The sequence below is a fragment of the Octodon degus genome, unplaced genomic scaffold (assembly GCF_000260255.1).
Source record: "Octodon degus isolate 3935 unplaced genomic scaffold, OctDeg1.0 scaffold00163, whole genome shotgun sequence".
In the NCBI taxonomy this organism is placed as follows: Eukaryota; Metazoa; Chordata; class Mammalia; order Rodentia; family Octodontidae; genus Octodon; species Octodon degus.
The window spans coordinates 4,850,224-4,864,555 of NW_004524739.1; the positions used below are offsets into that span (position 1 = coordinate 4,850,224).

The 14,332-nt window shown below is 50.7% G+C and overlaps 1 protein-coding gene across 1 annotated transcript in view; it reads right to left on the reverse strand.

Annotated features, from left to right (window-relative positions):
• Positions 1 to 14,326, reverse strand: part of Nkain1 (sodium/potassium transporting ATPase interacting 1) — a 45,597-nt gene extending 31,271 nt beyond the window's left edge. The window contains exon 1 of the mRNA XM_023703064.1: positions 14,250 to 14,326. Coding sequence (XP_023558832.1) covers positions 14,250 to 14,303 — 54 coding nt within the window. The 5' untranslated portion in view covers positions 14,304 to 14,326. The remainder of the gene's footprint in view (positions 1 to 14,249) is intronic.
• Between the last annotated feature and the right edge of the window lie 6 nt (positions 14,327 to 14,332).

Consider the following 14,332-nt stretch of genomic DNA (forward strand, 5'->3'; position numbering starts at 1 on the left):
TCAGCTCTGTTAATCATTCCTTAACCTGGTCCATCCTTCCAACATATTCCTCTATCATTGCAAGCCTATGCCCTTGGGAAGTGCTTCTGCTGTCATTTTTTGTAGAATTACGCAAAGAAGCAGTGGCAGACTTGGCTGTCATCCGAGTAGCCATTGTAAGTTTTCCCTGCAGTCAGTGAGAGACTGGACCTTCGTGCCAAAGGGAATCATACTAAGTAATCTCTTGGGTTCCTTCCATCGCAGATGTTTTTCTCTAGTACTTATTACTGAGTCGAAAGCACCCTTTTTATTGAGACATTTGCCTTTTGTCTTAACTCCCTGTAGCTGCTAGCAGAAGAAAGCCTTCCTACAACCCCATTCTACTTCATACTGGGAAAGCACAGGCAACAACAGGATAAAAAGCTCAGTGAAACTTTAGAGAATGAACTGGTGCATCTCCCTTTAACAGAGAACATACCTGCAATTAATGAGGTGAGTCGTAGAGCAAACCCTGTGAAGCAGACAAAATGTGTTAGTTCTCGAGTAATCATTGGTTCACTGTGTAGCAGTATACTATCCAGATGAAGTAACTTAGCCTCGTGATTTGGGGTGATTTGGGATTCTTTTGGCTGGACCCGGGGTTTTGGGAGACAGTGTTTGCATAAATGTAGAAAAGCAGAAGATCGTTTTCTGCAGTTTGGCTTTGCTACAAGGAAAGCCTTTTGTGTTGGAGTCTCAGCACTCAGAATAGCGATACTCAGGACAGCGAAGACACACGTTGTGTCCGAGGATAATCTTCAGATTCCACCGCTGCTCTCTCTCCCCACAGCTGCTCCACACCCCGGCGCATGTGCTGCCCTCCACATCTTTCCTCTGCTCCATGTTTGTAAATTCATTGTTGCTGTCTCAGGACACCAAAAGGTGAGGCTGTTCCTCAACACGTTCCTGTGTCATGTAGTCTGTGTGGGAATAGGCTGGTGTGTGTTATCCTTTAGGAAGATCCTCCTCAGTCATCTGCCCCAGGATTTCAGTTTTAAAGCATAGTTAAGGACTTTGGCTGAGTAAAAAGCAATGCTGTGTGTTAAAGATAACAGGAAAACAGTCCTTTGTGCGCTCAACAGATGTGTGTGATTTAAGATTAGCGTTCCTAGGAATTCATCTGCTCTTTTGTAATCTTTAATTTTTAAAGTACACTCGACAGTTTTTTGCTTTGTGTGTGTATATATATATATATTTTAATTTTTATTTGTGTGTTATATATGGTTTTTTTGTGTGTGTATGTGGCCATCTCAGCCCACCCTAGGGATGGGGCTGGCACGGCATGTGGTGCTGGAGATCGAACTGCAGTCCTTGTGCTTGCCTAAGCTTGCCTGAGCAGGCGCTTGAGACCGCTGAGCTATCTTGCCAGCCCACTATTACTAATTATTAATATCTGGCAAAGGATGGTGTTCTGCCTGGTAAACTGCCTCCCTTAAACAATTTATATTTCCTACAGTCCTTGTATTTTTTCATTCAGAGGAGCTATGTGCTGCCTTTAAGTTTTCGCACAGTACCTAGACCAGGCCCAGGCCCAGGCTGGGAGCATCCAGGAAGCTCGGCCCAAAAGTACTTGGGGGTCTTTCTAACTCAGTATGCCAAACTGTGTAGGGCAGCAGCCTCCACCCTCGCCTCTAAGGAAGGGTCCTTACCCCTGCCCTGGATGTTGTAGGCCCAGGGTGTTGGTGTCTCCGTGGGACAGCAGGAGCGGATTGGCAGCTTCAGGGGCTGGGGCTACAGGGAAGCCCCAGCCAGCCCCTCCCTGCCGGGAGCTGATAATAGGAATGGTTCTAATTACGCTCTAATTGCTTTCTTCCAGGCAGCTTCTCTGGAGCCAAGGAGTTCAGAGTTCATGAATAAATGAAGAGGGAGGAAGTGGGAAGGGATGTTTATTGATCTACAAATCTTTGCGTGCCAGTGTCTGTCCCACAAATGCTTGGGCATGAAGCAGTGTGCAAGGGTTGTTCTCCTGCTGCCCCCAACCCTAGGACCGGGGACTGAATCCAGGGCCTTGCACGTGTGGAGCAAATGTCCTACTCCTGAGCTACGTCCTCAGCTCTTTACTTTTTTTTTTTTTTTTTAATTTCATTTTGAGACAAGGTCTCATTAAGTTGCCCAGGCTGGCATGGAACTTGCAATCCCCCTGCCACAGCCTCCCAAACAGCGGGGATCTCAGGTATGCGCCACCACAACTGCCTTGGCGTGCAGTTTTTAGACACATACAAGCAAGCACACACTTGCCCCTTCCCTCCAGTCCCTCTCCTTTCTGGAACAGACTGGAAGGCCTAAGAGGAGGATCAGAGAAGTGTCCTAAATGGGCTTTGGGTCCCAGCCCCAACTTACTGACTCACGCTGCAGCTTGGGCAAGTCACAGACCATCCGTGGGCTTCAGTCTCCCCAGCTAGCATTGTCAGGGTAGAAGTGACATGGGCAGTCTCTCAGAAAACCCAGCCTTTCTCACGTGAGGGGAAAATGTGCTGGGCTATGCCAGGTGGGCAGTGGCCCCTTAGACTCCCTCCATCCAACGCCACGTGCTCTAAGAAGCAGGCTGGAGTTGTCTGTTCCATTCCAAGAAAGTGGCCAAAGGGATGCCACATTCGGGGCCACCACAAGGCTAGGACACGTGGTGGTCAGAGGCCTGCTCTGTCACTTGTAGCCCTGGGCATTCACTCTTTTATTTTTCCTCTTTCCTCCTCCTCTTTTTTTTTTTTTTTGTACAGGGATCAAACTTGGGACCATGCGTTTGCCAGGCAGGCGCTTATGCCACTGAGCTATCTACCTGACTGATTCCTCCGTATTCTTGCAGCACTGGGATTGAACCCTGAATCTTCACACTGAGCTACATCCCCAGTTTTTTATTTATATTTTAAGAGAAGGTCTTCCTAAATCACTAATTAGTTTGGGCTGAGTTTAGAGTTGGTAGTCCTCCTGCCTCAGCTTCCCAGAGTGCTGAAGTTATAGGCGCAGGCCATGGAGGCCAGACATTTGAACTTCTTGAGCCTCAAGCTGGTCCTTAGATCAAACAGGAGTGACAGAGGATGTGTTGTGAAGGGTCATGGAAGGCGTTAGTGGTTTGAGTCATGTGTCCCACAGAGTAAGCGTGTGGTAGATAAGTGGTAGCCATAACTGCTACGTCTGCTAACGGCCCCACAAGGTGCACACTGCTGCTTGCACTACAAATAAAGAAAATAAAGCCCAGGGCTGAGGAGGGGCTCCGTGGTAAAGTACGTGCCTAGCACGAGCAAGGCCCCGGTTCAAGGCCCAGTACCATGGGTGGTGGTGGTTGCCCAATGTCATGCACTAATTGGCCTACTTTGTGTCATTCACCTGTGTGTCCCAGGGGCTGGCACACAGTAGGTATCCATAAATAATGTTCTAAATTACAGAAAAGTGGAAAAAAATGCACAAAAGCAAGCCCTGCTTCTGCCGTCCAAGGTAGAGGCTGGGCTGATGGAAGAAGTAGAGCAAAATTTCTTTCAAGGTCACAGTGAAATGTTGGGTTTGAGGAATCCCAGGACTCCGTGCCTCCTAAGACTGGGATCTAGGGGTCCGTGGTGTGTGCTTTATTTATTTATCCTGGTTTTTTGAGGCAGAATCTTGTTGTGTATTCCAGGCAGGTCTTGAGCTCACTACGGGCAGCCCAGGCTGGCCTTAAACTCAGGACTATTTTCCTGCCTGAGCTTGCTAGGTACTGGGATTATAGGTGTACACCACCACTCCTGGCCCGTATGTACTGTGTGTGTGTGTGTGTGTGTGTGTGTGTGTGTGTGTGAGAGACAGGGTTTCCTTATGTAGTTCAGGCTGCACTGAACTCACTTTGTAGCCCAGGCTGACCTCAGATCTCAGCGATCCTCCTGCTTCAATCTCCTGAGTGCTGTACCACTATTCCTGGTTGGAAATGTTTTTTTGGTTTTTTTTTTATTTTTAATTATTTATTTATTGTGTGTGTGTGTGTGTGTGTGTGTGTGGCCAGCTCAGCCCACCAGGGGGCGGGGCTGGCCGGCATGTGGTGCTAGGGGATTGAACCGCGGTCCCTGTGCTTAGCTTAGCTTAGTTTAGCTTGTTCTAAGTAGGTGCTTTAGACCACTGAGCCATCTCGCCAGCCCCCTGGAAATGTTTTTAAAATACATATATATATATGAACTTTTATTTTATTTTTTAGAAGGAAAGGGAGTTTTACTGGAAAGAAGAATAGTTTCTGGGTTTCCAGGAGGGGTCCCAGGTAGGTGGCCCTCGAAGGAAATATTTTTAAGAATCCTAGTTTTGACATCTATTGGACCTTGCTCTGCCACTGCCTTGCTGTGTGACTCTGGACTAGTGCCTTCGATTCTCAGTCTTGGCGTCCTCATCTATGAAGCGGAAATGTGGATCACAAGATTCTACTGCTAGGGCTGTTGTGAGGATGACAGAGATGACAACACATGAAGCCTTAAGGCATCGGGGTCAAGAGAGTGCTCAGCCCCGCCCCTGTCCAGTGTAGCAGCTCTTGGCCTCAGAGTGAAAACAGGGCTGGGGATGGAGCTCGGCGGTGCAGCGCGTGCCTAGCATGTGTGAGGCCCAGTATGGATGCTAACGGCTCGCCACAGAGGGTTCACCAAGAAAGTACAGTGAAGGTGTCTAAGCTGCTCTGGCTGTGGCAGTAACAACAGTACGAGGTGTGTCCTAAGTGCTCTGTAAATCTTGTCCATCAGGCAACCCTCTGTGTAGAGACCCAAGGTCTATTTTACACTTGAGGAAACAGAACAAGGACTTGGCCAAGGTCACAGAGCCAGTTCTGTGCAGATCCAATCCTATCTGGACAGCAGCTGTAGCAGAGGTCTGAGATGTTCCAGTGGGTAAGCACAAGGCCTCCTCCAGCAGCTGGGCCATCCTGCTAGTGACCTGAGGACTCTGGAGGGGCTGAGACCCTCTCCTGTTCTTCTGGTGGCTCCCAGGCTGACCTGCCTTCCTGGCCTACCTGTCTGGCCCCTCTACTCCAGGGCTGGCTACAGAGGCCTTGGAAACAATCCAGGGGCCCAGGACCAGAACACTATTTGTCAGCTTTGTATAGTGGTGGCAGGCTTGTCTCCATGGCAACAGTGCAGTGTGAAGGCATCCTGGCATCATTAGGGAGCGCACTGAGTAGTATAAACAGAGGCTGCAGTAGATTACACGCCTATTATGAGCAGTCTCAGGCTCTGAGCACTGGTAATTATGCCTAATTGTGCATTTAATTGTGTAATTGAAAACCCACATCTCTGGTTCAGGCTGGGGCTGCAGAACCTACCCCCTCCCAAAAGAAAAGAAGGTTAAGAGCCAACTCTTACTCTGGAAATATGAGGGCTGCTTTGCTTTCTTGGGCAAGGAGTGGCTGCAGTGGCTGCGGGTGGTGGTAAATGCCTGAACACTTTCGTTTCCCTGATTTCTGTGGCAGGAGCTCACCTAGGCCCTGTGATTTGGGGGAAGGTCAGGAAGGAGCGGGCTAAAGTTAAAGGCACATGGGTAGAGCCCAAAAATGTCCATACTTTTCATTATTCATAATAAATACTATTTTGCGCTATTTGCAGTGTCCTCTCAGGACCTAGAGACAGTGTTGGGGTGGTCTCAGGAACCTGGGTCATCATTTGGTTCCTTATATTGCATGTCCCAGTGGTCACCCAGGCTATACACAAAGCCTCAACCACTGCCACAGGCAGGGAATCACCCCCTGGTTCTCAGCCCCCACCCCTGCACAGCCTCTGAGAGTCTACAGAATGCTGAAGTGCAATATCTTGCTCCAATGTCCCATTTCACAGACCGGGGAAACGAGGCCCACAGAGGGGCGAGGCCAGCACGAAGTTCCACACTGAGTGAGCACCAGGGTCCTGGGATTCTCTGCCTTGCATCTGAGGACATTTTTTTGTTTGTTTGTTTGTTTATTTCTTTTGTGTGTGTGTGTAAAGGGGGGCGAGGCTGGCTGGCATGTGGTGCTGGGGGATTGAACCACGGTCCCTGTGCTTTGTGCTTTGCTTGGCTTAGTTTGTTCTAAGTAGGCCCCTTCGACCACTGAGCCATCTCACCAGCCCTGAGGGCATGTTTTGTACCATAAGGTGACTCAGTACTTGGTACTTTTTTTTTTCCTTTCTGAACCAGGGATTGAACTCAGGCACTTGTGCTTGCCAGGCAAGCACTTATTCTACTGAATCATCTCCCTGGCCCCTATACTTGGTACTTTATGAGCGCTTCATAAATAGCCACTGATTTTGACTCTTTGTAGAGTTGGCTGGGGGCAGCTCTTACTCTCTAAGCCTGAGGATCCATCTCCTCCTAGAGTTCAGAGGGCTCGATTGTGCTGGTTCAGAAGTTAGTGATGGGCCAGGACCTCCCAGGGCTAACTGTCTATGGTCTGAGATTGATTTTACAATCAAATGTGCTATATGTGCATTTGGATGGGGACAGTGCACACTCAGAGACAGAACAGAGGTCACCCAAGTCCCTGATAACCCAACAGCCAGGCATGAAGCACTGAGCCCCAGGCCCTCATTCCCATCGGTCACCACCGCCTGCAGCAAGGTGGATGACCAGGCAGTGACTGTGACCTCCTCCCGGGAAGGAGGGCGCTCACTGTTGGTTTGGGGCTGGAAGAGACCTTTGAGATCAGGAATCCAGTCTTCACCCTCCCAGCAAAGGCCCCCCCTTCATCCCAGATTCCCTGCATTACCTTAGGTCACACGCATGACAGTCCTGAGAGGTGTTGCCATTCTTATGCCCACTTTACTGATCAAGGAACAGCAAGGTCAAGGACATATGGATTGAGCAGAACCATTGCTCGCTCTTGGCCTTGCACTGGTTGGGAAAGGACAGGGGACCCGCTGCCTCTCCTACAGTATTCAGTTGTAGAAGCTGCTATCTCCTACTTTGGGCATTCAAGAGTGGGAACCTTTATGAGCTCCTGTTCTGCATATCTTGTCTCAGTGGAGCCTCCAACAACAGCCTCCCCACGGCAGACCTCTTGATCTCAAGAAGTACTGCATAGAAGCTCAGAGAGGTTAAAGGTCTTTGCCCAAAGTCGTCCAGCAGGAAAGAGGCAGAAGCATAATGTAAATCTTGGGCCGGTCCTAAGGCCCAGGCTCTCCCCGGCATGTGCCAGCCGCTTTGAGAGGCAGGGCTGGGGGCCAAGGCCACATTAACTCCACACTGTATGGACAGTGACCTGAGAAAAGGCAGGGCCATCTTCTAAAACCTCAAGTGTCCGGGGAGATAGACAGCTCAGTACAATAAGCACTTGCCAGGCAAGGTCCTGAGTTCAATCCCTGGTACTGTAAAAACAAACAAACAAAAAATAAAACCTCAAGTGCTCGGCCTCCACCCCGCTGTCAGAAACATGTGATCCCAGAGTTTGCTTTGCTGCCTGAGCCTCCCTTGGTCTCCAGATCCACATCCTGCCTCCAAGCCAGGGCGATGGCCAAGGTTCTGGGCCTGGGCTCACTGGGCCCTGAGTCAGCTTCACCCCCATGCCCTAGAACTTATTTTATTTTTATGTATTTAGTCCAGGGTCTCACTACACAGATCAGATTCATAGTGATTTCTCCTGTTTTCAGCCTCCCAAGTGCTGGGATTACAGGTGCACACCACCATACCCAGTCTCAGTGCACCCTAGGGCAGGGACAGCACAGCACAGCGGGGTGGGGGACTCGAACCCCAGTCCCTGCGCCTGCCTAAGCAGGTGTTTTAGTCAGCTGAGCTATCTGGCCAGCCCATCCTGTAACCAGTTTTTTGTTTTGTTTTGTTTTTTTGCAGAACCAGGAATTGAACTCAGGCCCTTGCGCTTGCCAGACAAGCGCTTATTCTACTGAGCTATCTCCTTGGCCCCCTATAACTAGTTTTTAAAATGATATCTTTGGTGTCAGTCTGCCCTCCTGTTACCCAGCTCTCCTTAATACTAGAGGAAGGAACATGTTCTAGTGATTGAAGCTGCCATCTCAATCTCTTGGTCCAGATTTTACAATAACTGTCCTCAAATCCTGTGCCTCGATGACTCATCTGAGGTCCACATTGTACCTCCCATTTCCTGGGTAATGAGTTATTTCACTCTTCTGAGCCTCAGTATATCCCCTAGTAAATGGGCACAAAACCCTTAACTACTTCACAGAGTTATTATGTTGATGAATTGCGTAAACAGATTTGTTTCTTCCCTGGTAACTTTCGCAATTAGAGTTGTGGCTCCCTTAAGCCCAACACCAGTTTGAGGTAGGCAGAGATAACATCCAGATATCAGCCCAGGAGATCGGGCATTTGTAACACATACTGGCTGGGGAACATGTTGATTTCTCCACCTACTTCTACTTGCGTCCCCATAACCCTGTATCAGGAGCAATAGGGCAGGCAGAGAAGAAGTGGGGTAGCACCAGATCCGGGTTTGAACCCTCATTCTGTACCTAATATTTATGTGGCCATGAATAAGCCAATAGGACCAAGGAACAAATTCTATAGAATGCATAGCACATCAGACAGAAGGGGGGTTGTTATTTCCTGCAGAGTCCATGTTCTCCACAGAAAGAAGAGCGAGCCGGGTGTGGTGGCTCATGCCTGTGACCCCAGCATCCTGGGACGTGGAGGCTGGAGGGTACCAAATTTAAGTCTAGCGCTCACAATTTAGCCACTTAAGTGAGATTATTCTGTCTCAAAAACAAAAATAACAACAACAAATTAAAATGTTAAAAAAGAAATAACAACAGTTGAGCTGAGGGCCCTGAGTTCAATTTCCAGCAGAGAGAGAAACAGAGAGAGAGAGAGAGAGAGAGAGAGAGAGAGAGAGAGAGAGACAGAGACAGAGACAGAGACAGAGACACAGAGAGAGACAGAGACAGAGACAGGAGAGATGAAGACTTGGAGTGTTTATGGGCATGACCTTGATCACGAAGACTCTCATCTAAGAAAAATGGTGACAAGGTGACTCCTCCAAGTCTCCAACAAGCCACAGGGGGGTGTCCCCTGGGCCAGGCACCTTTAAGCATCATCTTACTGAAGCCTCCACCCTGCCACGGAGGAGGAGTGGCTATCCAGAGACCTAATAGCTGAGGAAGTAGAAGTCAACAGAGGGTGAGGGCCTTTCTGGAAGTCATAAAGCAAAGCAGCGATGTCTGTGTGACCCCTGTGCCAGATCTCAGCACGGCTGCCACAGGGAGTGTTCTTACTTTAAAAGCCACGCATCCACCCACTCCTGCAAAGGACAAGGATCAGCTCCAGGGCCCCTCCACATTCCACCCAGCTCTCCCCGCCTTATACAGCCCATGCCACTTCTTCCCAGGAGGGGCCTGAGTCCCAGAAGGGGCCAGTGGTCTGGATGGTCCCATGCTCCCAACTCAAGCCAGTCCAAGGACTTCCAGCCCCCTGCTCTGAGGCTGACCCTCCCTGCTTGCCCAGAGCTTCAGTGTAGCTGCTGCGCAGCACAGGCCCCGCCAGGCCACCTCCCTCCCTTCCTTGCCATCACGAGAGCTAATAACGACATCAATCAGGTTGACCATGTTTCACACCATTACTCGAAGCTCAGCTGGAAGCTACACTTCCCCCCCTCACCCAACCACCACCTTCCAGAAAGCAAAGCGCTTTGCAGGAGGGAAAGAATGACAATGCCACCCAGAATTTCCCTGCTAGGCACCTGGCACCTGAGTAAAAGAAGGTCTTTCCACACCTCTGCAAGGTAGGGAAGACACCAGCGACACAAGAGGAAGCCAGGCCCAGGAGTGAATGCATGTGTCCAAGGTCACACAGAGCTAGGACAAGCACAACCACAACAGTGACAGATTGCTCAGTGCTCACTGGCTCCCAGTGCTGGGCACTATGCAAGATCCTACCAAACCATTATCATTTTCATTTTCAGATGAAGAAACTGAGGCTTGGCCCTGTCTGAGGTCACACGCCAGTCACATGGGAGCAGCAGAGGGCCAAGGGGCTGCCAGGTTCCCTGTTCAGGCAGAAGAACACGGCATCCTGGTTTTGTCCCTGCCTAGCTCAGGGACCTCAGGCAAACCTCATGACCCTCAGAGCCTCAATTTCCTCCTCTGGAAAAGGTGGTCATACACTCAGCAATCCCATGGTGTTAAATTACAACAAAAAGGATAAAACCAGTAAAATCGCAAACGGTTATTGATTGTTGAACACACACCAGGCCCTTTGCCAAGTACTTTACATATGTAAGCTCATTTGGTTAAATGAGGTAATGCACGTTAAGTGCTTAGCACAGAACTCCTGGACTGGGACGATAATGACGACGTGGAAGAAACCCATGCTGATTCCCTAGGGCGAGTGTGCCCTGGCTCATCCCCCACCAGGAGAGGAGTTAAGGAAAGCTTCAGGGAGATGGACTAGGAAGGAAGGGCAGGGTTGGGTGGGGGAAGAAAATGCAAACAAATAAAAATTCAGGAAAGGGCAGAATGTTTACCCTGCATACCTGAGGTCCTGGGTTCAATCCCCAGCGCAGTAAAAGGAAAACGAAATTAGGAAGTGAATACATAAAGAGTGCTACCGTCAAGGTGACATACCAGGGAAGAGGAACTAGGGAAAGGGACGTACTCCGAGAGGTTCTTCACAGCAGAACCAGATGAAGGTGCAGCAGAACCTTCCCATCCCTCTCCTCTCAGACATCATCCCTGAGTCTCTGGCAGGCAGAGCTGGTGGGACTTCAAGGAGCCAGGCTAAGGGTTCTTTCCATTTTACAAGTGGGAAAACAAGGCTTACATGGAGGCAGAGACTTGCCCAAATTTGCAGGACATCAGTGGTAAAGCAGGGCTTGAAACTAGTCTCCTGCCCCTCAGCTCAGCTAGCACTGCTGCCTTCCACCAAAGACAGTGAAGCGTGCGCTTAGATCTATTTAGGTTACAATTACAGGTAAGCAACTCTCAGTGTGAACCATTCAAACATCTGTAAGCACAGGCCTGCGAGATAGCTCAGCGGTCTACAGCACTTGCTTAGGCAAGCTTAGGCAGGTGCAGGGGATCCCAGGTTCGATCCCAGGCACCACATGCCATGCCAGGCCCACCCTTAGGGTGGGCTAAGCTGGCCAAAAAGGAAAAAAACAAAAACAAAAACAAAAAAACAGTAAGCAGCTACAGCTTACAGAGCTTACAGAGTACCTGGTGTGGCTCTAAATCCTTCTTTTTTTAAAAAATTTACTTCTTTCTTTTTTTGAGACAGGGTTTTGCTACGTTGTTTGGCCTGGCCTTGAACTCAAAGCAATCCTCCTGCCTCTAGACCCAGTTAATTTTTTGTTTTTCTTTTTGGCGGAACCGGGGATTGAACTCAGGCCCTTGCGCTTGCCAGGCAAGCACTTATTCCACTGAGCTATCTCCCCGGCCCATTTTATACCTAGTTAAATAAATCACATGGATTTAATCCTCCTAACAACCCTAAGAATTAGGTGCTGGATATTATTAACAGATAACAAGACTCTGATACAGAGAAGGTAAGCAACTTGGCCAGGATAACAGCCAGAAAGCGAGAGAGCCAGGCGGAACCCAGGTCTGTCCTGTCAAACTCCAAACTCCAGAGCCTTCCTTACCACCCTACACTGACCCAGGGACACAATAGCACAGCCCCATCCTACCTGTCCTGACTCCCACCCCCTTTGTCCCACTCCCTCACCCAAAGAAAGCCTAGCCCTATAAATGAGAGTGCTCAGACCTGGCCTGCTTCGTCATCATGCTTAAACTCCACTTGCAAAAAGAACAGTGACACAGTTTTTCCTCCTAAATTTTTAGCTAAAAAACATTTAATGGCTTCTTTTATCCTTTAGTCGGCTGAATGAGCAAATTGAGCCTCCCTTCTGCCCTCAGGCTGGTGAAGTCAGCATCTCAGGAGCATTTTATGGAAGCTGCCAGGCAGCTGGGACCCCAGGGGTTTAGTGACAGCTGTTGGGACCCTCTGTGCAATCAGCTCAGACAGCAAGTGAGCTGAAATCAGTTTTCAAATTCTCTGTAGGAACACCATGCAAATTATCTCACCGATCCCTCCCAAGCTGCCCAAGCCAGGATGTGGAGACGAGAGTCCCATCCAGTCTTGCCCAACCCCAGAGTCTGGAGCTGGTACTGGAGGGGGAGCAGAGGCAGGGCATCTCCTTGACCACCTTTGCTTTTCTACAGAACAGTAGGCACCTCCCAAGGGATTCACCAGGCCAGAATTACTCCTAGATGCCTGGACCCCAGTTCCTCTAGAACTCTTGGCAAGTTCCAGCTGAGTGCCCTCATGGAGGGTCAGTGACTTAATTCATGGAAAAGTGCTTAGAGGCAGCAAGTGCTCCACAAATCTATTCATTCTTACCAGTATTAGAGAATGAGTATGGGACAAACTGCCAGCAGGTTCACCTGTGCGGAGAGGACCAGGTATGAGGAGATGAAAACTTCTCTTATCTTGTGTGATTATTTGCTTGTTAACAGAGCTGGGTTTTTTTCTGGCCAGACGTGGTGGTGCACACGTGTAATACCATCACTGGGGAGGCTGAGGCAGGAGGATTGTTGAGCGTTTGAGACCAGCCTGGGCTACACAGTGACTTTAAAGGCAGTCTGAACTACATAGCAAGACCCTGTCTCAAAAAACAAACACAAAATCTAGAAAAGGTCCTCTGAAAGGTTTCAACATGTCTTGGTATTTATGTTCTTCGAAGTACATAAAGAAGAACATTTCTATTGTGATCCAGGAATTGCCAAATAACAGATTCATTCATTTATTTTACAAATATTAATGGAGTGCCAGGCACTGTGCCAGTGCTGGAACAAAACCGAGGGAACAAAACAGGCAATCTCTACCCTTCTGGAGCTCCCATTCTACCTGGTTGTAATGGATCCCTTCTGCAGTCTTCAAGAATGAGTATTTATCAGGCGGACAGAGGCTGCCCAGAGAAGGAGAGCTACTAGCCCAGCACCCTACATCAAGAAGCAGAGCTCAGGGTGCTTCTAACAGTGCCACAGATGTACCAGATCCGTGGATGGCATATTTGGTGCTGCTGTTCCCGAGAGGAGAAGCAAGCTGAAAGAGGAGGTCTATACCCCCCAAAAGCTCCACTCTCCATTGTCCTTTGCACTGGGGACTGGGGGAGCCAGAGGTATGATGCAGGGCAGAGCGTAGGGGCTGGATCCGCATGAGTGAGGCTCAGGCTCCCCCAATTCACATTCAGAGCGCTGCCCAATGTGTGGGGGCGAGGGGGCGGCAATGGTCCTACAAACCACACACCGCTGTCTAGAGAAGCACAACCTCGAACACCCTAGTTGTTGCAGATCACCCGGCTTCTCTCCAATTCACCCAAAGGGCATGGCTGGTTCCCCTGGGCCCCCAAATTTACTCCTCTGGCCTCCCTGACACAAGCACTCAAGTTCCCTAAACCGGGGGCAAGCAGTGTCTCTAGATGCTCTGAGCCTCCCCGGGACACCTAAAGACCCCCAGCCACCGGGGCCAGCCTGGGCAGAGAGCTGGTTTGCCGGCCCCACCCCTGCTGCTCCGGTGGAGCTAATGAATGACTGCTGGAATGTGGGTGGCCACAGTTGCCAGACCAAAGCAGGCGGGGAGGCTGGGCATCTGCTGGGTCAGCTGGCCCAAGACTCCGCAGTTCTTGGTGACCCTCTCCAGGTAGGTGGTTCTCCATCCCCAGGCTGCCCCATCAGGAGGGCGAAAGGAGGCCGAAGCAGCACAAAGGAGGGGTGAGCGCTCCTGGAGTCTAGGGCGCCAGCCCAGGGACAAACAAGGACCAGAACCAGTCAGATCTAGAGACAGAACAAGAAACAGATACACACACAGGAGCAGACACTTTGTAAAAAACACAGGGGCGGAGACCAGAGGCAGAGACCCAAAGCAAAGGAGACCCACTCAAACGAGCGATCTGGAGGGAAACACGCGGCAGGGACCTCAACGGATTCACAGACCAGCCTCGGACACACCCCCAACCTCAAGAGAGCCAGAGTCCCCAGCGCGGCCCAACAGGAGGCCACTCAGGCAGTGCCGGCCGGCAAAGAGCCCCAGGCGCGGGGCGGGCCGGGCCCCAGCACAGGACGCGCGGGACCGTGCGCGCTGTGCCGGGGGAGCGCGGGGCGCAGCAGCGAGAAGCGCACACAAAGAGCCGGCCGGGCCAGCAGAGCAGGCTCCGCCCGTCCGCTGCGCGACTCCAGACCACCCCCAGCCCGGGCGCTCGCCCGGCACACACAGACGCACACCCTCGACCCCTCCGCGCGCCCGACACCCGCCCCGCCGCGCCCCACCCTGCCCAGCCGCCCAGGCGCGCGGCTCACCAGCTGCAGGCAGCAGAAGGCGACGAGTGTGCAGCGCCCGCTGCACTTGCCCATGGCTTGGGGGCCCCGCGGGCCGCCCGGCG